General features: G+C 35.0%; 1 protein-coding gene across 3 annotated transcripts in view; it reads right to left on the reverse strand.

Moving 5' to 3' along the window:
- The window catches only part of LOC124637464 (dual oxidase), a 41,904-nt gene that overhangs the window by 4,967 nt on the left and 13,581 nt on the right, over window positions 1–23,356 (reverse strand). Inside the window, exons 3-22 of one of the 3 annotated variants that reach the window (XM_047173963.1) lie at window positions 18,927–18,998; window positions 10,566–10,727; window positions 10,076–10,263; window positions 7,969–8,052; window positions 6,977–7,091; window positions 6,396–6,562; window positions 5,864–6,100; window positions 5,324–5,520; window positions 4,944–5,077; window positions 4,746–4,860; window positions 4,303–4,504; window positions 3,939–4,092; window positions 3,572–3,741; window positions 2,738–2,893; window positions 2,503–2,649; window positions 2,294–2,425; window positions 1,990–2,193; window positions 1,181–1,368; window positions 666–933; window positions 116–344 (exon numbers count right to left, since the gene is read on the reverse strand). In XM_047173963.1, the coding sequence (XP_047029919.1) occupies window positions 116–344; window positions 666–933; window positions 1,181–1,368; window positions 1,990–2,193; window positions 2,294–2,425; window positions 2,503–2,649; window positions 2,738–2,893; window positions 3,572–3,741; window positions 3,939–4,092; window positions 4,303–4,504; window positions 4,746–4,860; window positions 4,944–5,077; window positions 5,324–5,520; window positions 5,864–6,100; window positions 6,396–6,562; window positions 6,977–7,091; window positions 7,969–8,052; window positions 10,076–10,263; window positions 10,566–10,727; window positions 18,927–18,998 (3,321 nt within the window). Of the gene's footprint in view, window positions 1–115; window positions 345–665; window positions 934–1,180; window positions 1,369–1,989; window positions 2,194–2,293; window positions 2,426–2,502; window positions 2,650–2,737; window positions 2,894–3,571; window positions 3,742–3,938; window positions 4,093–4,302; window positions 4,505–4,745; window positions 4,861–4,943; window positions 5,078–5,323; window positions 5,521–5,863; window positions 6,101–6,395; window positions 6,563–6,976; window positions 7,092–7,936; window positions 8,053–10,075; window positions 10,264–10,565; window positions 10,728–18,926; window positions 18,999–23,356 lie in introns of those variants that run through there. The other 2 variants (XM_047173965.1, XM_047173964.1) reach the window with 2 other exon arrangements.

Here is a 23,356-nt window from a genome sequence, read left to right on the forward strand (position 1 = left end):
TAATTCATACAAATACACTGCTATATATTTTTGGGGGTCAGGTAATTTACTTGCCAGTCATATACTTAAATGATCCATCAAAATTAAGAATTCTCTCAAATGATTATTTTATTACCTGTAACAGTCTGGAAGACCCAGTACGTGATGCCAGGTCTAAAGTCAGAAGTGAAGTGGACTTCCTTAGTGAGGCAGCGTAGATTCTCCACAGGCTGTGTGGACACGTGGTAGAAGTTCACCATGTGACCCGCTGTATGGAGGAGAGAGAAGAAGAGCGCCGTGCAAGCTACTATCTTGTGGAATTGTATGCTCGAGTCTAGTGGGATGTATTGTTGGATGCTGAATTCCTGTGAAAAATTATTTACGTAAATAAAAAGAACTTTAGAGAATACAATCAAATACATAACAATATTAATATTACAGTTTGAGCTTTTATTCAATAAACAAATATCCACACACATATTTACATAAATAAACACCAAAAAATGTACTAATGTTAATACTTAAAAAAATACCTATCTCTGAGTTTAATCTTAGGTTTTGGCAAGTATAGGTCTCAGATCTTTTCCAAGAAAATTATTTATTGGCAAAAAGCCTTAAAAAAACCTGAATCTTTGACTATAAGAATCTATGTGTGAAGTAAAAAATGGAGCTAGAAAATAACTTACTTTTAATTTAGTCAACAGATTCCTCGACATGGTCAACAGCAGCAGACTGTAGCAGAAAGACAAAGAAGCAGCGGAGCCCCTGGTGATGGCGATCCCGACGCCCATGATGTGCCGCAAGTCCAAGTGCTCCGACATGAACGAGTAGTGCGCGAATCTTTCCACGAACAGTCCGATGGTCACCACGTAGAACACGAAGAGGTAGAAAATGTTCTGTCTGTTCTCTTCTAGGAAAGTTGTTAGGTAGTCCCATTTTAGTAGAAGACAGTGCCTAAAATATGAAAAACAAATTAGAAATTAGTATTCCTCACATTAACTGGGTTGAGGAGGTCAGATAGTCGTTTCTTGTAAAGCCCTGGTACTCAGCTACATCCGGTTAGACTGGAAACCGATCCCAACATAGTTGGGAAAAAAGAGGCTCAGAGGAGGAGGACATTAAAGGTTCGTTAAACGTTCTCCTGTTAGTAAATAAACCAAAACAACCAAAGTTAACTGATTTAAAAGAATTCCAGGCATACCTTGACTGCTCCATAGGAGGTTCAATATGGAAGCTGGTCATCCTTGCAACGTTCGTCGAAGTATCGAGGAAGTTTTGTTTGGCGCCCTTGCAGTCCAAGCCAATGGCTACAAATTCGCCTTTGTATTCCTTCATCATTACTTTGAAGTCCGAGTATGTTAGGTGATCTTTGTGTTGGAGACCAGCATCCTGCAACATAGGGCACAGAGTTCAGTGTATATATTACTTTTTGGAATATTTCAGAGCTGATTGTAAATTATTCCTTAAAAATGGACGCAGATACAGCTTTGTTAGCTGGAGTGTCCCTCTCCATAATATTATGAAAGTATAGCATTCATACATGAGCAGAAATCTTGAATCAGAAGTCGTGGTCGCCTAGTGGGCAAAGAACCGACCTCTCGAGTAGGAGGGCGCGGGATCGATTCCAGGTCAGGCAAGTACCAATGCAACTTTTCAAGTTTGTATGTACTTTCTAAGTATATCTTAGACACCAATGACTGTGTTTCGGATGGCACGTTAAACTGTAGGTCACGGCTGGCATTGAACATCCTTGGCAGTCGTTACGGGTAGTCAGAAGCCAGTAAGTCTGACACCAGTCTAACCAAGGGGTATCGGGTTGCCCGGGTATCTGGGTTGAGGAGGTCAGATAGGCAGTCGCTTCTTGTAAAGCACTGGTACTCAGCTGAATCCGGTTAGACTGGAAGCCGACCCCAACATAGTTTGGGAAAAGGCTCGGAGGATGATGACATGAGCAGAAATCTCTATTGATTTAAATTGTACAGATGGTCACTATAATTACTTCATACTTACAGAAAACATGCCGTCAATAAGCTCAGTAACATGTTCGTCTCTTAATGACGTAGTTCTGGCGATCTCGACCAGCGAGCGTAGCATCTCACTGAGCTCACCCTTGTCGATGACTCCATTACGATCATCGTCGCACATGTCGAATATAATGCGTAACTTGTCTTCTGTTGCTCCACGAGAAAATAAGACTACCGTATCCAAAAATTCCTGTAAAAAGTAAATATCATCAATAGAAAAAATATAACGTTGAAAATATTCTAGTTTTGAGTAAGTTGAATGTATAAAATCAATGTATAAAAACACATACCTGGAAAGAGATTCTACCATCTCCGTCTTTGTCGACAATGTTGAACATTTTCTTTACGAACACAGCATCCGCCTTCATGCCAAGCGCGCTGGCAAATTCACTTTTTGATAGAGACGTCCTCATTACTATAGACTGAAACAACATTTTCGTTAGTTTTCTCTTTTCTTCAAAAATGCCAAAATCTTTTAGGATTTTTGTATGTTCCTTACTTCTGGATCAGCATCTTCATTCCTCCGTCTTTTCTCACCAGGTGCTAGACCAAATGTGATGGCATACGCTTCTCTGAAAAAATGTTCTAATTTTCTTTGCCGTCGTTCTCTTGTTTCTGCTGTTGCCAGAATTTGTTCACGATGACCCTGAAATTGGAAGACTAGTTGGTGAACAATTTCATAGGTTTTTATCCTTCATATTGTTTCTTGTTTCAAAGCTGTACCAGTATCTTACCTGAGTTAGATTAAGTGCTTTTTTATGGTTTGCCAGGAATGTGTCTAATTTGACCAAAAATTTGCGCCTTGAAGCGGCCGAGTCCATTTCTAGAACTAAATCATGTTCCCGAGGCGCTCGGATCAAAACAAGTGGGCGCTTATTGGTTCTGCTTTCCTGGAACATAACGTCTTAATATCATGACTTGGTCTTAGGGAAATTTTCATGTTTGAGAAAGTGAAGATAAATAAAAAAAAGAGGCAGCTAAAGTTAATAAAAAACCGGCCAAGTGCGAGTCGGACTCGTGCACGAAGGGTTCCGTAAATTACAGTTAAATCAACCTATCTCAAAAACTATAAGAGATACTTTGATCAAACCAAAAATCGTTGAAAGAGTTAATTAGCATGCATCACCTCTATTTTTTTTAGAATTTTATACCCCGTAGTTATAAAAATAGAGGGGGGGGGACATACTTTTTACGACTTTGAGAGCTGATATCTCAAAAACCGTTCACTTTAAGAAAAATGTTTTTTAGAAAACTTTATATCATTTTAAAAGACCTTTCCATTGATACCCCACACGGGTATGTACATCGAAAAAAAAAATTTCATCCCTCAGTTACATGTATGGGGGGCCCCACCCCCAATTCTTTTTTTTACTATTTAGTGTCATATTTTTGTAGCGGTTCATACAACACATATTCCCATCAAATTTCATCACTGTAGTACTTATAGTTTCCGAGTAAATCGGCTGTGACAGACGGACAGACGGACAGACGGACAGACGGACATGACGAAACTATAAGGGTTCCGTTTTTGCCATTTTGGCTACGGAACCCTAAAAAGAGGTATTTACCTGACTTTCTAGAACCGTGAGCTGGTCTGTATGGTCCAGTGGGAGAGTTCTAAGCTTATCCCCTTTGCGGTCAGTTACATGAAGTGCTGGTTCTGGACCCAATCGTAACTTTACGAGGCGTTTGTGAGAGGCATGAACCCATTCACGACATACCATCTTGTCTACAGAACCTATAAAATAAATAGTCGACATAAGTATTTATTCCATCATTCTTCAAAACTACGCAACGTTAGCAATAGATTGATTAAAAAGGAAGGTTTATATATAATAACATACATTAAATAGTGGGGAAATACTGTTATACCGTGCAGAGTGGTAATAACATGAGCCAGAAAAATGGAAGGAAATAGAAACCAATAATTTTTACCTTTATATTGAGCATTCTTCAAATGCTCTTGTTGTATCTTCAGCTTTCTTCGCCGACTGTTTTGTAACTTCACAACTCCGTATCCTGCGCCAGCGCAGAGTATGGGTACAAATGCCAGTATGAGGCAGATGTAGATGTATGCGAATTCGTTGCCCTGAAACAATGACGTTCAATTTAGGAGAATACTGAACTAAAATTTAAAGTAAATAACGAAGTTTTCTGAGACAATAATTTTAGTTTCAGAAATCTTTGCGACAACTTCCACTTACAGTTCCAACATTCACAACCACTTGAACCATAATCATAATAATCAGTAGGACGTAGGATGTATCATGTATTATTGTTGCATTATTAAGTGAGTTACCTCGAAGTAGTCGTATCCTCTCAGGTACTTGCATGGCGGCAGCTTGGAGGCGTTGAGCTGGTAGGGCTGCGGGCAGGGGTCGCCGGCGCGCCAGTGGAACACGTCGCGCTGCAGGTCGCGCGGCCCGAGGGCCGTGCTGTTCACGATGATGTCCCACATCGTGATCTGACGGAGTTCTGCTATTTCTTCTTTTGTGAAGATTCTGGAAAAACATAACTGTAATTAATAACCAGCCCTTGTTATAGCAGTCAGATGGTCAGCAATTCCAAAAGTGGGTATAAAGATTGTAAAGTTAAAAAAAACTGTGTAATTATCCCAAGAACACAGTATAAAACTGGGTGTACCCCAAGGAAATGTTCTGGGATCTTCATTGTTTTTCTCAATAAAATACTTTACAGAGTGTTGTATGTTGGATGTAAAGAGAAAAATAAATAAATAATTACCCGTTCTGTTCGTTTTCAAACCAGAACCTATCAGCATCTCTGATTCTTGTGAACTGGTCTATGATAATAGCTCTGAAGAGGTCTCCTGGATGGCCCGTAGATTCTAGCATACCACCTGAAAGGAAAGAAAAACAATTGATAAATTATCTTTGTCCGATAACTAGTGGGATCAAAACTTCGATTCTTCTCTAAACTTACCAATATAAACATCAATATTGTCAAGTCTTCCATTGTAAGCTTGGATCAATTTTTGCAGTAAGTCCGGGTTCTTCTCAAAGAGGTCAGGATTAATTTCGTTGAATGTCTTAATCCTTTTCAATCCAAAATATTCTCTGAAATCAATACATTCAAAATGTAGCTATCATATACCTACTTAAGTATTAAGTATATAAGATTAATATGGTTGAGTTTCAAGGTCCATACATTTATCCGGTCTCTTGACCTGTTCTATTTCTTTGGTCCATTTCAATCTTCAAATTACACTAGAGAAACAATATAAAATCTAATAATAATCTAAAAGTTTTTTAAGTTATCGATTCAAAACTTTTTGCAAGCTTATACCTCTATAGTTTAGTTACCTGGCAGTATTGTAATCAGGTAGACCATTATCACGGCCACGCATGATATTGAGCGCTCCAAGGTCCCTTCGCGAGAACTCCATGGGGCCAAATAAGTTGTCTCGTACATCTGAGCAGAGCAATGCGTCTTCCCGTTCAGAAACTTGTGACGCCATACCCAATAGGACTTCTTCGATTGGCACTTGAGACATAACATCCTGGAAACATACATTTTGTTTTAAGTACAACTATTGTCAGTAGAGATAAAAATATTGAACTTCCGCGGTTTTCCCATATCTCCAGGATATCTTGTAGGCAGGCATTTCTTGTGCTCATATAAAACTCGTATAAATATAATTTCGTTTAATCCATCCAAAGGTTGTCTGTAAGAGATTGCTTTTGGCAAAAAGATCACCCATTGTGTCACCTAAACTTTTTACATATTTTAGTTTAACTTTAAACTTTCCCAGAGTTAAAGCTGTTACGGTACTAAATTCATAAAAAAATCGTCTGTCCGTTTTAACCGACAAATTATATAAAAAAATCAAAAACTGTACTCACATTGCCATCCCACCAAGTCTGACACAGCCTAATAGCATCATGTCCTCCAGGTGCTCTCCCGTATTTACAGTTCCTATCTCGCAACAATATAGCGGGTGGTACGAGCGTGTGACCGAAACGAAAGGCTGCCACCGCGAAGGAGTGCGTGACCCCGGGAGCTACGTCTGCGCGGTACCCTTTGTATGGAGGTAAGGGGACCCCGAGGAAAGCTGGCACGTATTCGTTTAGGATGATGTTCTGGAAATTGAGAATTGATCTGTTAGATAAGTTCTGGTAGATCAACCGCGTGAGATTTGGATTTTCAAAAGACCTTTTTTGGAAAAAAAGAATGGATGAAAAATGCGGAAATGCCCTTTTCTTTTTACTTAGTAGTGATGTTATGTATATTATTGCGTTATGTATATATGTGGTCTAGTAACTTTGGTGATTATTTGTCACAAAAAAAAATTCGTTCATTATTATTGCTGTTCCTTTTTCAGCATCAAAATACTTATCTGCTAAAACCGTAAAAGCCATCTTTAGTTCTTGTTACCTGTAAACTAGCTATGACGATCCTCCTAGCTCGCTGGAACAGCTGCTCATCACTCCAGTCTGGATGCTGTCGGTGTACGCGAGCGGCGACCACGTTGTGCCATCGTAGCAGCAGCATACCAAATGTCACCATTGCTGGGTTCTGGTTTGTACGTGGGTCTCCTAATACTGAAGATTCCAAAATTATATAAAAGGTTTTAGGTATTTATTTACTTATGTGCGAAAATGAAATATATTTGGAGGGTTTCCAAACTATTTCAATAAAGCTACATTTTCAGAAAATTTCAGAAATAATAATTTCAGTTTCTATTTTTAAAATACCGAATATGTGGTTTAACAGCTTTTTCACACTAGGGGATTTTATGGGCGGATTTACCCAGACACTATTCGGTACGTACCGGCTGTTCTTAAGGTCAGTTTTGTTCTGTTAGTTGTTATGTACGACCGGGCGATGTCACTCGGATTTTCCGACTTTTCCGAAAAAACACCGAGCGGTAATCTTTTTGAGAAGTCTATAGTCCAAATAAAACGCTGACACTGTTTTGTTTCAATATGGATATTCAAATAATAATAATAACTTACGGAAAAGCCTTTCAGGACTAAGCATCCTCATATAGTGTGGTACAGGGTTGTTGAAGAGCGGCACTCGCTTGGTGTTGCGCAAGGGCATTCCTCCTTCACTAGCGAGGCTCCCATTCTGTACGCAAAATAATATTACGTTAGTTGAATGTATGAAGTGAAATAAGTAGAACTTTAATGCGAAATTAAATATTTGTGGGTGAATTTATTTAGAAAACTTTCACTGGACTAGGTACATGTTTTTGATACTTATTTGTGGGAATATGTATTGTCAGCTTTTATAACAAAGAATTAAACAAATCATGACTTTAGTATGCCTTCTCGGCGTCTGCGGCTGATTGTTTAAATAGTATGGTTTACTTGAAAAATAATTAACGGGGTTTTTAAAATATCTTTTAAACATATACGATGTTTCGCTATATTGTAAAAGAATTAAAATTAATAACCCTAATTTATCACTGATGCTAAAAATATGTTCAATGTACATATTGCATTAGTTACGTGACCTTTGGCACATAAGTAGACCTAACCGACTGTTAAATTAAGAAACATGACGGATCGCGTACACATACTTGTTTCAATTATATTGTGCAATAACATAAATTATTCGGACTTTTAAAGCTGTATTTTTAAACATATATACTTATATCATGGCAATGTATTTAGAAAATAAACGTTAAAACTGTGCTAAAATGAGACTGAGAAAATTATTGATATGTGGTAGCAAATGACCATTATGTGTATGAACCGTGACTCGTCTGTTTACCACTTCTAAAATTACAAGGTTGATGGTTATAAGAATTCTTTCCTTTATGTTCTCTTGTAAAAAAAAAAAAACAATATCTAAGCGATGATATATTCTGATCGCTACTGAAAATATTCGGGGTGTTATGTGAATGTTAGGATTATTAAATGAAAGTACGTAGATGGTGGTATATGATAATTGTAGTTATAGGAAAGTACGTAAAGAGGCAGGCGTGGCTGCTGGGTGGCACCTGAAATGACCTCATTGCATTCACCCACGCCTCGCTAGTACTGTACACGAAGCTGCCGTCGATCCACGCAGTCATTTGGTTTATCTGCAACAAATAATTGATATTTTATTGAATAATTTATGAATAAAATGTCATACTTCTGTCATACTCAGGGTCAAACGCAGCATGTGTTTACATTTCTCGAAGTATCTTAGATCTACATGCTAGTTATGGATACGCAAGCTTATATTTTGTCTCAGCAATTAGGTCAAATATGTAAGGTAGTTGTTATTCAATGTGCGGATAATTCAAGCTATTTTAATTAATTGTTATCCAGAGGTATATTGACACAGTAATGTGCTTGTTCGCATATCTTGATCCTTTTAACAGTATGATGACTTATACTTAAAATTCCTTGGAGTTACATTCATTTAAAGAGTGTGCACAGAATTGACAGCTGAATAATGCATCAGGTATTTGGTATTGCTAATTTATTCATGGAATCATTTTATGGAACAACTCAAATAGCTCACGATTCGAGGTAGGCTTATTTTGTAAGCTAATGCCCACATCCCTATAATGCAGTCGGTTTAGAATTAGTAGTTTGAGATTACTCGTGTATAGTTGATCAAACTTGCTGCAATTAAATGCCAATTAACATTCCTATTGCGGCTTGTAGTTTTAAGGTAAGGTTCGCTCGTAGGGACATATTTGTAGGCTGCCGCTGCATTCATGTGATGGGTGTATCTGGGTTATACTACCATTAAGTTTTATTGCCTGGAATTCGGCCTTCGATGAGCACGGCCCGTCGGAGGTTAGGCCGAGTTTACATTACACGTAAAAATATGTGATTTCGTAATTAGAATTCGTTATGCAAACAATGTGTTTGATTTGAAAACAATGCTTCGAGTCGGTGAGCTTAGATTTTTGTTTTGTCTTCAAATAAACGTGCTATTAGACAATGAAAACAATAAATCAAATATATTTTTTATTAAAGTCTTATCATAAATAATATGATTTATAAAGATTGATTTATCCAAGGCTAGTCCACCACATTTGTGTGAAAAATGTGAAATTAAAAACTAAATGTTAACATGATTGACTAATAGAATAACAGAATTAAATGATTGCTTATATTTTAGTGCTTTGTTAACTATTTAATATTGCACTTGTTCAATAAATCAAATTGTGTAGTCATCATTCAAATGTTGAAAGCTTGACCGAGGCGAGTGATGTGTAGGTGGACGTTCTCTAACATATCGATGATGTAGCGATCAATGCTATCGATTACTTCTGAATAGTAATGCCATAACTGAATATACTGACATCATGATTTCGGTACATGTGGTCATCGCATTTGTAAGCTCATAATACTCGTATTTAGAATTATAATTTTAAATTTTTGCTCCATATGATCTAGTGTAACAATGGACTTTATGCAGAATAAGTTATGTACCTCCTACTATGTATAAGCCGTAGTCTAATTCTTGACATTTGTAAAGGAGATCATGTGTGTTCATCAGTACACTTACGTACAAGTACTAACTCTCATATAAATTATAAGTAGTTAACTTATTTCAATACTTAAGTAAACAAGATATAGCTATAATTGTAGCTACATATTTTAAATGCTGTCATGACACAAATTACTTAATCAGAGATCCTAAAATGGCAGACCGTCACTCATTAGATTGTAGGTATGTAATGAGGTACCAGAGTACATGTGTACCACCTACTTGGATAGCCTACCTCTTTTAAGATGTGTATTTTATCTATACCATTATATTTTTAATTGGTTTCCGAAATTCTGCAGTATCTAATAAATTATAAATGCACAAAAAATAAATGAACAAGATTCGGCTTAGAAGAACAATCGTCCGAATCATTTATATGTTTATTTGATATCTTAACAAACTAGTTTTACAACTATTTTTTAGAATATCTGCAATTCTATACTAAAATGGATATAATAGTCAACGTCAAAGGTTTAATTTAATGCATCGCAAAAATGGGCGTGTTGCCTTATCATAAATGGCAGCACGTGTGTGGCATTCAAGTGCGATATTACCATTTTCTATAAGGTGATAAATAATCAATTTATTTATTTTGAAAGTTTAACTAATCTAACCTGTTCTCTCGGACTATTGGGACTCTGGCCAGTAGTGCGGTCGTAGGCTGCTCTTAGGAACGGCATGTATTTGGCGCCGTTGCACTCTGGGTCATACATGTGGTCACATTTGTCCACGGGTATGCGATGGTGCTCGATTGGACAGCCGGACTCAGATGCCATCACGATCTCGCCGGTCACAACTTGACCTGTAACAATACATCTTTTAAGACAAGCATTGTATTACAAGCACGATTGGGTACAAAGTACATGGTTGCGCAGTTAATTTGGTCTTCGAAAGGTTATTGATGTATTTTGTGAAGTTCAAAATCTCATTCAGTCATTACTCTCTAGTAACATGATTCTCTTGTATGCCTCTCCTTCACTTTTACTTCTGAACATAGATAGCCAAGGCACGTCATTAGAGGACCAGTTAAGTGACAGGTAACGTTCATATGATAATGTTCATTCAGACACAGGGGTTAATGCTATTGTATAAGTAACTTCTTACCAAAAAAAGCCAGCAAGGCTGTTCTGTTTGCCAGCGAAGGCAGTCCATCTTGTCCTCTCATGAAGAGTTTGGATAAGGTTCTGGCACCAGGCCGGTCGACACCCGCCATCATGTAAACTCCATCCGCGTATGATGCTGGCGTCTTGCGCGTGAGTCGACTACCTGTGGGTAAAGGACTGTATTAAATTATTTGCCTCTTGATATTTATCATATAGAGTCAAATATCTAGCAAAAATATGGTTATGTTTAGCGGCAGTGTTTATAATAATAGGTCCCATCTCGTTATTAATTGCATTTTTCAAATCGTTAAAGCATCGTTCGAAATACTAACGCCTGCAGAAATTCTAACAGATGACAATATGAATCATGATTTTAAGCATCAGATAGACTTTAAGTTACTTATGTTAGTGCAAAAACCCAGTCCTCGCATTCATTAAACATGAATTGACAAACGTCTATAAGCGGATTTATCGTTATCCTCATGTTATTCATTGCGTTTCTAATTTTGATTTCTAGTTTTAAGGAAATATATTGGCAGATAGACAGGCAAGTTATTGATCGGATCACTAAAATTGATGGCTACGTTCAAGAAACTGGAGATATCTCGGAAAGTTACAGCGAGTCGGTTTCAGATAAACTCCATAATTGGACCGACTAGGTACCAGAAGTGAATGTACCCGTTCACTTGTAAAATCAAAGCTCTCGGAGAATGCTCAGTATTGGGTAACAAATCCTCCTCTCTGTCTGAATTCCTGTGAACGTTCACTGTAGAGATCGTCTTATCTATGTTCAAAAATGTGAAATCGATGTTTACGTACCTACTTATTTTATCAGGTACAACGCGAGTTGATATATTTTCACATTTTCGAATCGGTTACTGGTCACATTAATCATTCCGTATAATTTAATGTTTATTGCCTTTCCATAGTCGTTTGTATCACATTATGGTGCGGCTTTTTACTGTTATTTGCTACAAATAAGGAAGAACTAGGTAAGTTAAAGTTTCGAATGCAGTACATGTCACATTGGGACTATAAATAGTCTACGTACTGTTTTGGCGAGTGACTAAGCTTTCTGTTTTATTAATAAATATGTAATAACCGTTCATAATTTTATAATTCATTCTTAAACACCTGTAATTACCCAAAATCAAGTGACCGTTTAACAGGTCATTGAAAACCACAGAGCGGCGACCGACGCTTTTATTTTTGCTCCAATTTACTGACGTGTCCTGTCTTTCAGATTTTGCCTCACGACCGCTACTTGGTAGGTAGTAATTAATGCATATAATATTTTTAGACGCTCATATATTTTAAAATTAATTACACAGTTGGTCACGATCGGTCCTGTGATTAATAAATGATATATGTTAGTCCACGGATGTATCTGTTCAGCGTAATATTTTTACTAGATCAAGCGAAGCAGTTTATTTGATTGAACTTGATCTTCAAAATAAGTACATGAGAAGAGTGCATAAGACGAGTACATAATAGGAGTACATAAGAACTGCCCGTTAGTTGTAACAAATGAACTGGGATTCTATAAATGCGTTTACAAAGAAAGGCCCACAAATGAACCGTGCCCTTTATGTTACCGATACTTGGATGCGGTTAATTTATGTCTGTTTCTAGTGTTGAAACGAGTTCATAAGAGAGTATATCAGATGAGTACATAAGAGAGTACATAAGATAGTACATAAGAGAGTACATAAGAGGAGTACATAAGAGGAGTACATAAGAGAGTATATAAGAGAGTACATAAGAGAGTACATAAGAGAGTTCATAAGAGAGTACATAAGAGAGTACATAAGCGAGTATATAAGAGAGTACATAAGAGAGTACATAAGAGAGTACATAAGGGAGTGCAAAACAGGAGTGCATGACAGGAGTACATAACAGGAGTGCATGACAGGAGTACATAACAGAAGTGCATAACAGGAGTACATAAGAGAGTAGGTACATAAGAGACGAGGAGAAATTGACTTATTAGAATTTATGAAACATGTAATCAGTAAGATTGATCAGATATTTGCTTCAAGATCCGAACCAATATTTTCTAACTTTCACATTACATCATTATAATGTGGTTTTGCATACATATAAACTATCAATATGAATTTCATTATTACATGTTCATTGACAAGACTTCGACCAGATGAGGCGTAAAATTAATTAGACTAGAATAGGCATGATGACAAATTTTTAAATTCCTTTGTATGATGTAGGTATACGTCTATTTTATATGAAAAATTATTAATTTTAAGAAAATGCGAAGTTTTTTTATCAAATAATTGCATTTTTCTCTGTCCACTTTGAATCCGGCGCGAAAACGCTTGTCAGTGTCATGTCGTCACTTGTGACGTCACGACTGAAATTACAAGACGCAAGTAAACAACGCTCGTGCAATAATTAAGTTTTTTGTGTTATTAAATATGAATTCGAAAGTGCATAGGTGTTGTGGGGTCCCCCAGTGTAAGAACACATCCAAAACAACTCCTGATAAGTTATTTGTGTACGTTCCTCACAATAAAAAAAATACGAAACAAGTGGCTTAAACTTGCAAGGCGAGATTCAAAAGCAATATTGCCCAGGGTACAACTTTTTTTTTGTGAAGATCACTTTGATGTAAGTTATTACATAGTTCTCTAGATTCTAGCATAGTTTATAATGTAAATAACTATTTCGGGGTTAGGTTTCATCTCTCATTGTTTTTTAATTAAACTAGTATACTTACATGGAAGTTTTAACATTTCTAAATTCAGCTGAACAAAAATCTTTATTTGATGCCAAAAACTTTCCCAGCATGATATCAATTCTAGGCAAATTAGCGCTGTTTGCCTTGATAAATCCGGGCTCCATAACTCGTGTTATAAACAATTAATTAATTAAAAACAAAGATCGCAGTGGAAGTTCACAATAACGAAATGTGACGTTCACGCGCTTTCGCGCGAGTTGTTTTGAGAAATGACGTCACGAGCTCTGATTGGTGTTCAAGATATCATGGCGGATTGCCTTATTTCGTAATTTTATTTTATAAAATACATATTAATCACATTATTAACAAAGAAAACAATGCGCGTTTTATATTCCAAGCTTCAAGTTTAATTTAATAAATATATTATTTTAATGATTTTTGATTACTGTCATCATGCCTATTATTATGCGCATGTTAACGTAAATTAATTAAGGTGACATTAATTAATTGGTATAATATACCGTGTCAAGAGGTAACGCGGGTAATAATAATTTTGGATTTGCATTCATATGGAATGAAAATGAATATTCAGATTGAAAGGAAACGTTTTATTCTAGATAGGTAGGGGAATAGGGATATCAGTTCATTTTATATAACTTACGAAATGTTTACCGTGCCGTAACGCTTCAGCGAAATACAGAACTTGGATTTCGTTTCCAAAAACCAATTTAAAAAAATAAGCGCCCTTATTATGTTATACTGATTTCTTAATATCAGAAGCCGCTCAGTAGCCTGAGGACTGTTGTTAAAATATAATCGTAAAATTAAAAGCGCATAAAGTTTATGTCATGATTCAAATTAATTTATGTAAACTTACAAATACTTTGTAATCGAACGCGAACGCATTTTAAGTGGTTTTATATGGCATTCGTTGTTATTAATTTTATACGATTTGAATAATTAAATAGCAATATCGAAAACTATCGTTTCGTAATACTTAAAAATATTGTGTTACTCAAAGCTACATATTTTTACTTTTCGGCTTGACATTACATTTAATTTTTGGGGGTGATTTTAAGGTTCGGCTTTGAATAAGCTGAGTCTTAGACTTAGTCTAGGTATTGCGAGAAACTCCAACCATCCCGTACAGTTTCACGAATTCGCGCGTGACGATTAGTGGTGCAACTTGCGTCTTCGCATGAACCACGAATTAGGAACGAGGAGATTTCGAATGGCACACAAATTACACCACGCTATTATACTCTTCGCTTATCATAGTCATTATCGCTTGATTATCGATAGTCGATAATATAAATTGTTCACGATACAATACATACACTAATAGCATTATATGAGACTTAATTTTAATGTCTTAAAAATGCTATAATCATATAACTTTTACGTCAACGTTTATCGGAAACATTTTATGTAACAAAATTGTGAGAACAATATTAAGAGTATTGTTATATTAATGTGGTTGCTGTATGTGAACATATTCATTGGTCGTGGATATAAAAATATTTTCCCAAACGTAAAAGGAATGGCATGGAAAGAAAGCGTGTGATACAACGTAATCTGAGAATAATCTGATAAATAATTGTGGCACTTTTTCAACTGGTCACGCAGTTATTTACTGCCATTTTTATACGATTTGTGTTTTCAGTAGCTACCCAGAGGGCTTTATATAGACCGATTTTTGTTAAATCGATTTAAATTATGAATTTACAAAGCCAAGTGGACATTGCATTGGCCCGGTACATGAACAATCTAATTTAATTAATTATGATCTCTTGGCAGTTAATTAATTTTAATTATAATGAAAGGCTGTGTGTCATATGTAGCTGCGATTCCTATAAAGATATGCATACGAGTATGTCAATAAGTTCTGTCGATCAATATTGATGTTGCGAAACTTTTTATGACAGATAAATACGAAACAAACCTTGTTAGTAGTTTACATTTGCTTACAATGGTAAATAAACAAAGTGTGTTTTACCCAACGTCAAATGATTGCAGTATTTATGAAGGAAAATCCTGTACAGCACGATATTAATTTTCCTTAAATGTGATTCAGTCCAAAGGTTTAACCAATATGTATTAGTTTCACAACTGTAGATGACAAATTAATAAGGTTTCTATAGAGATACCTTACCGCGGTGTTAGTAGATTCACGAGTTGACCGCGTTACGCAAGAAGTCAGCTCGGCTACCGAGCATCGTGACTTCACGAGGTCTCTTTTACAGTTTCAGTAGGTCAACCACTTATAACTGTATTTGATACTATTATAAGTCAGACATTTTTATTGCATTGTCAACAAAGTAACTTGATGACACAGCAGTTTTCCTAAACGAACATTTCTATCAATACCTATAACTTTATATGTATTAAATGTAGGAATCCATTTAAACATATAAAAGGTAACTTAAAAGTACAGACGCCAGCAGGTCAACCTACCCGAATCTGTAACATTTACTAATTGAACATTAACCTTCCACTGTTGTGATAAGGTTGAAAATCTATTCAATAAATTTGACAGCTTAAGGTAGGTTGATGTGCCTGTACAGCCAAAGCTTCATTTTTAGTTAAATCCTGAATTTAAATACCAATCGATCATATAAAAAACTCGTTTTACTCGTAAACAGAAAGCTTTAGAGCAGTGGTTCTAATTTTAATACTCCTAATGCATCATCAATCGTAGTACTAGTCACGACTTTGAGATGACTCGATTAAATGGATCAATAAATATTGGAACTGATGAGCTAATCTCGTGGCGAGCTCTAAAGATTAGCGTTGACCGCTTTTAGCGAGGCTGCTGCTGCATATTTGCGGTTTTCTATATTGATTGCTACTTTCCATATTTTTAATTAAATGAGTAACATTAAATAGTATTTAAAAAAGTTCTAATCCGTTGTAAAAAAGAGTTATGAATACTGGACAGTAAATAGAGCTAAAATAAAATAGGTTTTTCTGCGCCTTGTACGCGCGTTGATATCTTTTATTAAAGAGCTTTTAATATAATATTTTTCTTTAATATTTCAACCAGCTGTTTCTCGCGGTTCCATCGGAATACTGAGAGAACTACTGCTAAAAGTTACCTATGTTGATTCTCAGGCTTTAGTTAGACTATCTTTGTATGAAGGTTCTGCAGTTTTAAAGTGAAAAGCCCGCGCATTTGTTAGAAGTAAAGATCATGTAACACAATAATTAAAATGTATTATGCTTATGTACAAATTATCATAAACGTAAACTGTACAGTCAATAAACACATGGCAATAATAAATCTTACAAAATCTCTATTCAATGTAAAGTAAATTGAAAAGATAAAATCTGTTCGCTGAGCTATAAGACGTATTGATTTTAACATTGAATTGATTATGTATGAACATGAAAGACTTGCTACATGCTGTTGGTATTATTCTATAGACAGCTTTTTGATGGATGAATGTAATTTTGATTTAGTGAATCGCTGAATAACTTGAAAAGAAATGAGAAAATTACTCTATTATGTTATATTCTTGAGTAATGAAGAAACAAATTGCTATACCTCAATTTAAAACACAGCGTCTAGCAGTATAAATAAATTAGAGCTATACACCACCCAGAGGCTGTTTTAACTGGTCATTCGCAAATAAGGCACTAAATTATATTTTTTTACTTTACGCTTAATTAATATGGCATTCGTCGCGCGTTTTGCCAGACGACAGTCATGCCTACCTCTTTTGGGAACTTTAATGAATCAGTAAGTGTTTCAGATATTCGGATATTACAATTTTGAATTCGTTTTGGGGAAATATTTATGTTTTCTGTGGCATTTATTTAACTTTAAAACATGCCATAACTTACCATCAGAGGAATTTGCTGTTTACTGAATCCAGTGGGTATGTATTTTTTATAAAGTATTACCTAGTCGGTAAAAACAAATTTGTAGGTATTAGAAGTATGCATTACCAATTCCGAGAAATCGGTAAATGTGTTACTTGCATTCAACAGTTGTTTGCGGTGCGTCATGTCGCCGATGTTATTCACTTTAAGTTGTTTCGGTATCATAAAGGGACATCGTTCCAAAAAAGATATTCGTACTAAACTTAAGTCGCTCGTATATTCCAAAAGGTAGTTGATAAATACTGAAGTCATGCTTAACAATGCCGGCGCTTACCATTTACGTAACTCTGCTCCATTATTGACACACAAAAAGTATAAAGTAGTTCCCACTCACATTGAAGACAAGTTTCCATAAATCGTGTGATCATAACGAAAGTAGTTCAGGGACCACAAAACTGCTACAGTCATCAGATAAAACAATCATCAGAGTTAATAAATAAATTAAATGTGTGCATGCTGAGCAACGATTATCCACTAGGAACCATTTTTCATTTTTATAGACTCTTACATTTTATTTAAAAATACTATCATTTCTAATAATTGAGTTTTTTTAAACCATATTTGCACAAGAAACTGTACTATGCGGATGTAATCAGTAAACTATATATCACCAATATAAAAATTTACGATGACTGCCTATGGAAAGGTATTTATTAATTCAACCTTTTCAAACAACATAAAAAGCATATGTCATACTATCGACTTTATTATCGCTCTGTATAAAAAGCTTAAAGATATAAAATGCACTTAATACTTATATTAAGACCAGTGAAACGTGGTCCGACATCATAATATGCAATAATAGCTATATTTAACCACTTATATGTGCACAATGGACATAAATTACGAATGTATTAATGTTGAATGAGAGCCCAAAAAATAAGTGCTGTCATTAATTTCTTATCTTATCTGTAAAGAAATTAAAAGCCTTTTTACGATGTTCTAATTAATCGAAACTTTTGTTACATAAGTTTGCAAAGTTACAAAACTACCTACAGAGACATTTGATGATACTGAATATCTGAGAACATTAGCCTACAGTATTTAAATAAGTTCATAATGTTCATGTTATATGTATAAATATGAAGTGAAAAGTGAATAAAATTATTAAGTTTATGACCGACAACTGTGTTAATTTTTGAGAGCAGAACTTATTTTGGACCATTCTTAATATACCAAAAATTAAGTCCAAGTAATCTACTTCATGAATAAACCAAATACTACAGAAATTAGGGTGGGGACGACGACAAATTAACTGCAGTAGATTAGAACAAGGTTAAGGCGATAAATCAAACAGCTAAACCGAATCGGACTTGATTAACGTCAGTTCAAACAATGACAGCTGACAAAGAGATTGAATTTGACCGTGTGGATTATTTGATAGCATGTTATAGCACTACTCACATTTCTCATGCGTGTTTGGACATTCTATTGTTTGATATTACTGCGATTTGATTACGGTTATTTTGTAAATGATTTTGTATGTAGCTGTAGTCTAATTTAGGCTTATGTTGAAAAGTTATTTTACAGGTAGTAGTTGTATATTTGAGTAGGAAAATGGGGCTTAAAATGATTGAAAAAGTGTCAAAAGAAATAAGAACCGAGCATCTTGTTGTTCCAATTGCAGCATTTATCTATTACACGTTACACAGTCATTTTCAAACCGAAATTTATCTTTTACCCATGAAAAAACAGAACGTTTGTAGCCAGGTTTGATTTAATAAGCCCTATTTTTAATTTAAACAAACAAAAGGGTAATTTCGCTAGAGAAAGTAAATTACTCACCGACCGATCCCCAGTCTGGGTAAGCTCTGTTGTTGAACCAGCCATCGTAACGCTGCTTCTCATAGTACACTTCTGAAAAGACAGAACAAACATTAAACTATGGAAACCCATCTTAAAATTATAAAGGAACATTATTCACTCGCTATGCAGTTGAATCGTTTATTAAATCGATTAGCAACTAATTGAATGGTGTCTCCTTAAAAGACCTTTATGTTAAAGTTTCGCAGTAATAAATATCTAAATAGGCTACAATCAAGCTGGGTGGTTAACCAAGTGCCACAATGAATAGCAAAGAATTTTTATTAGCAAGCATAGTTAATTAACGCACCGAGTGGGGTACTCGCACAAAGTCGGCGCGTTTTTGCGTATAGTTCGCGTGCTAGTTGCGTGCTCGAGCGTTCCTATCGAGACCTTGCTTTATCCGCTGTAACCGAGATGCATCGCAATGAGCTCCTCGTTAGGTAGTTATTGAGCTTAAAAGTTGTTGTTTATAGGTACTTATGCACGTATGGGATTTTTTAATTTAACTATAAATAGATTAACTGATTGTATGCCGCTAATTAGAGTCTGTCTCGCGTGGAACCGCGCACCCAGCATACAAGAGGTTTAATATCTCTTAAAATTATAACCCAGAAGTTAGTATCCGTTCTTAGATAGCATTTGCTTATGTGCTGATTTTCGGTTCCGCATCAGTAATTAATAAACATTAGTATATATTAGATACATTTTAGAACAAAGAAAACCGAATATCTAAATGCTAAAATTGAAATTCATCTTATTCAAGCGATGGACTTTATTCATTATGTATGGAAATGGTCAGAATCTATTAAGGTAATTTTATAATTTGCTTGTTAGCAGAATATTTCTAGTGTTTCCATCGTGGATCGTTAATTTTATAGACCAATCTATCTAACTAGATTACGTAGTGATTATTTCTTTTGAGGTTTAATTGGCTCGAATGCTGACACTAGTGTAATTAACTATCTAATTGCCCTTATTTAAAGCTGATATATCACAATTTAAAAGATGGGCCCTTAAAGTTTATGAGGATCGTGCTATAAGAAATAATAATGGCCCTTTTAACCATATAAAGATTTTTATAGCTTGTATCTATGGTTTAAAAAATTGCCTAACATTTATTTAGTGCAGTTGTTAAGAAAGTATATATTTTTTTGTTTTAAATGAGTCTGATCGAATCCAGATTGAGCTTGTAACTTGAGTCTGTAATATTTTAAAGGCCTCAATAAAATATTTCATAAATAACTTGAGGTTGACACTATAAGTTAGTTACAAGCTGTCAGAAGGAGACACATTATCGTATTAAATCTAGAGCTCAGCTGCGAGGACATACCGCCGTCACACCTACATGACACTCGGAAAATTTATGTGTAATCCGTTTCATATGATGTTACCGTCACAAGCACTTATTTAAGACATAGATTTTTACCGCAGATTCTTAGAGGATTAATAAAAAGCTCGTACCTAAAAATCATAACTTAAGAAATGAAAAACTTAACAAAACTTGAAAAGCACTTACAACAATACCTATATTTTATAAAACAGAGCATGGCATATTTACCAAATTACGTATAGTGGTAGTAGGTAGTTAGGCAGGTAGGTAGGTAGTTGCTAGATTGGCGACTGAATGGCTAGCAACATCCATATTCCAAAAAAGTAAATACCAAATGCCGACACAGACGCAAACTTTTTTGTTGTGTTCTCGAACAGGATTTGCAAACATAAAATAAACCGAGGAAGATTAAAAAAGTAATGATTCTATTTATTTAACCAATTAACCGCGAACATAGTTTATGTAATTATCGTAGGTGGGTACTTATCTACAAACGGATATCAATACGAATGCTTGTTGCCGGGACACCTGTGTGCGCATTTTTTACTACATGTATGTTTCATGAGTAATTATGGTCGCAATAATCGATTGAATTTTTTATAAAATGTCAATAGAATAACTATGATATTACTTATTAGAATTGCGACATGACATAGTTTACGGTGAGCTAATAATTCATCACGGTTACATGTAGGTACAGTTACTATGGTAGACCTATTAAACTGTAAGTAGTACCCACAGATCAAGACAAATAAATAAGTTCCTTCTATTTATTAACCACCTGCGGCAGATTTGTATGTAACCGTAGCTTTATATATTAAGGTACTAATTATAATAATTTGTACTGGTATTACACAAATTGGAAATCTTTGGTGCTGACATTTGTATTAATGACATGGCTTAGTGGATGCACATTTTGCCTCAGATCTTCATTACCTGCTATGGGCTACATGCCGCAATGCTATTGCGTAGGATATTTCGTTATGTTTTCTTAGCAACAAGGGATTTAATGTTGTATAGTAAAAACCTCAAAATAAAATAAAACTGGTAATTAAATAGATGCAAGTTTATTACTTTGTTAAGAGGGCAATAATAATATTTGCGTGATAGATTTCATATTGATTTTACACTGTAATGGACGTAATAAATAAGTAATTAATATGGTCGTATAAGTTTAATGACCACACCTTATCCTTAATGCAGGTGTGTGATAATAAATTCATAAAGCATGAGGCAAGTAGGTAAATAATGAACGAGAAAGATCAAAATCTATGAACACAATGAGATACAATATAATATAAACAATTTAAAACTCATATGCATTGTAACTAACCATGTGCACGTGTTCCCATATTCGTATTTCATACTCCGTTGCATTCTAATTCGTGCATATAAATTATTCTTATCGGACAAAGATCCGGACAGCGAAAGGCTGCAGACAAAAGAAACGTAGATAATTAAGATAAATGTAAACGAGGCTGTCAGAACCACAGCGTATCATTGTGGGTGTGATATAAAACATTAAAGATCTCCATTTGTACTCGTAGGCGCTCTAGTTTCGTAATATGTATCGAGAATGTAGCGTTACAATTACATAGTGACTATGTCGTCAATGCTGTCATGTCGAAAGCTTTAGAGAGAGCATAGACAAGTGCAAACAGGGCGAAGGTACCTCATTTGTTTTGTGAACCGGTTAATTGTATTTGTAAATCAAATAGTGAAGGCAACATGTCATTGATTTTATTAGCATCATCGATCAAAATCGATTGTATCGCAAAATTGAGGTTTTCGAAAGTAATCATATTGATTAGTGGTTGATGCAATTGACATGTCTGCTGGTCATGTTTGTAGTAAGTACATTAATTAATTTATTGTAGTCATAGGTCATATGTAAGAAAAAAGAAAACATATTGGAATACTACAACAAATTGTTAAGTACATAATTTTTACCTAATTTATAGGTGTAAAATAGTTTAAAAATACATAGCGATAATTAATTTCGGAACTTCAAATACGATCTAAGATTATTTTGTTCCTGTATATTTGTAAGCTTTCAATAGATATTTAACCTTACAAAGATTAACAAAGCGCTCGATTTGATACACCAATTACTTAGTACGTGACTGAAAAAAAAGTTATTGTGATGAGCTAATGTTTGCCGTGATCTCATTTTATTCTAAAAAGTTTTATTAGGGCAAAAACGTGGCACATGTAACTATTATATTAATTATCCTGTCTGCGTACCGGATTTACTTTTTATGATCAAACGGAACCACCATCATCACGGATCGCAAATTACTAGTTTTTGTAATCACAGGTATCAGTTAATGGAAACATTAAGCGATAATGGGTTGATATGACCCAAATATTAAAGTGGATAAATTACATGTGATGCAAAAACAATATTATTTTATACATGCTTAGGCTTACGTCAGCCTATTGCTTCTAGGACGGATACCCTTATCACAAAGTAAAGCTTTATAAATTGGTTTAGAATTTGTATTTTGTTAGCTGTAGTAGGTACCAATTCTTCTGTTATTATCTTTCTACAAATATTAACAGAAGAATTGATACCTACATGATTTACTGAATTATTTTTTAAACCTATTTTTTCCGAAAAGCTTAATCGAAAAGGTCTTATTTCATAATTCACACATAGGACAAATAAATAAGTAAGCACCGTTTATTAATTTTGCAAGTTTAGCGAAATATACCTACATATTTTAGATAACTAAATGCAAATTAAAATGTGTGCATGCATGTTACGTATTATTCACTAACTAACCCACTTATATCAGCTGTCAGCGGTCTAGGCTAGCTTAACAAGCTTGTACAAATTACTATGTCAAACATTATTACGAATAAACTCCTTACTTTACGAGAATATATAATTTTTAGGTTATTAAATTCTACATACCAATAAAAACAAGTCGTTTGAACTAGCTTAGCTTGAATGGGTTGGGTTAATAATAAGGTCAAACTTGTGCGGGTAAATTACTACATTATTACAGCCATACATGTTCTAGATTTGATATAGGCAATGTATAGCAGTAATCCAAAAGTTGAATCAACCGTACTG

The sequence above is a fragment of the Helicoverpa zea genome, chromosome 16 (assembly GCF_022581195.2).
Source record: "Helicoverpa zea isolate HzStark_Cry1AcR chromosome 16, ilHelZeax1.1, whole genome shotgun sequence".
Taxonomy (NCBI): Eukaryota; Metazoa; Arthropoda; class Insecta; order Lepidoptera; family Noctuidae; genus Helicoverpa; species Helicoverpa zea.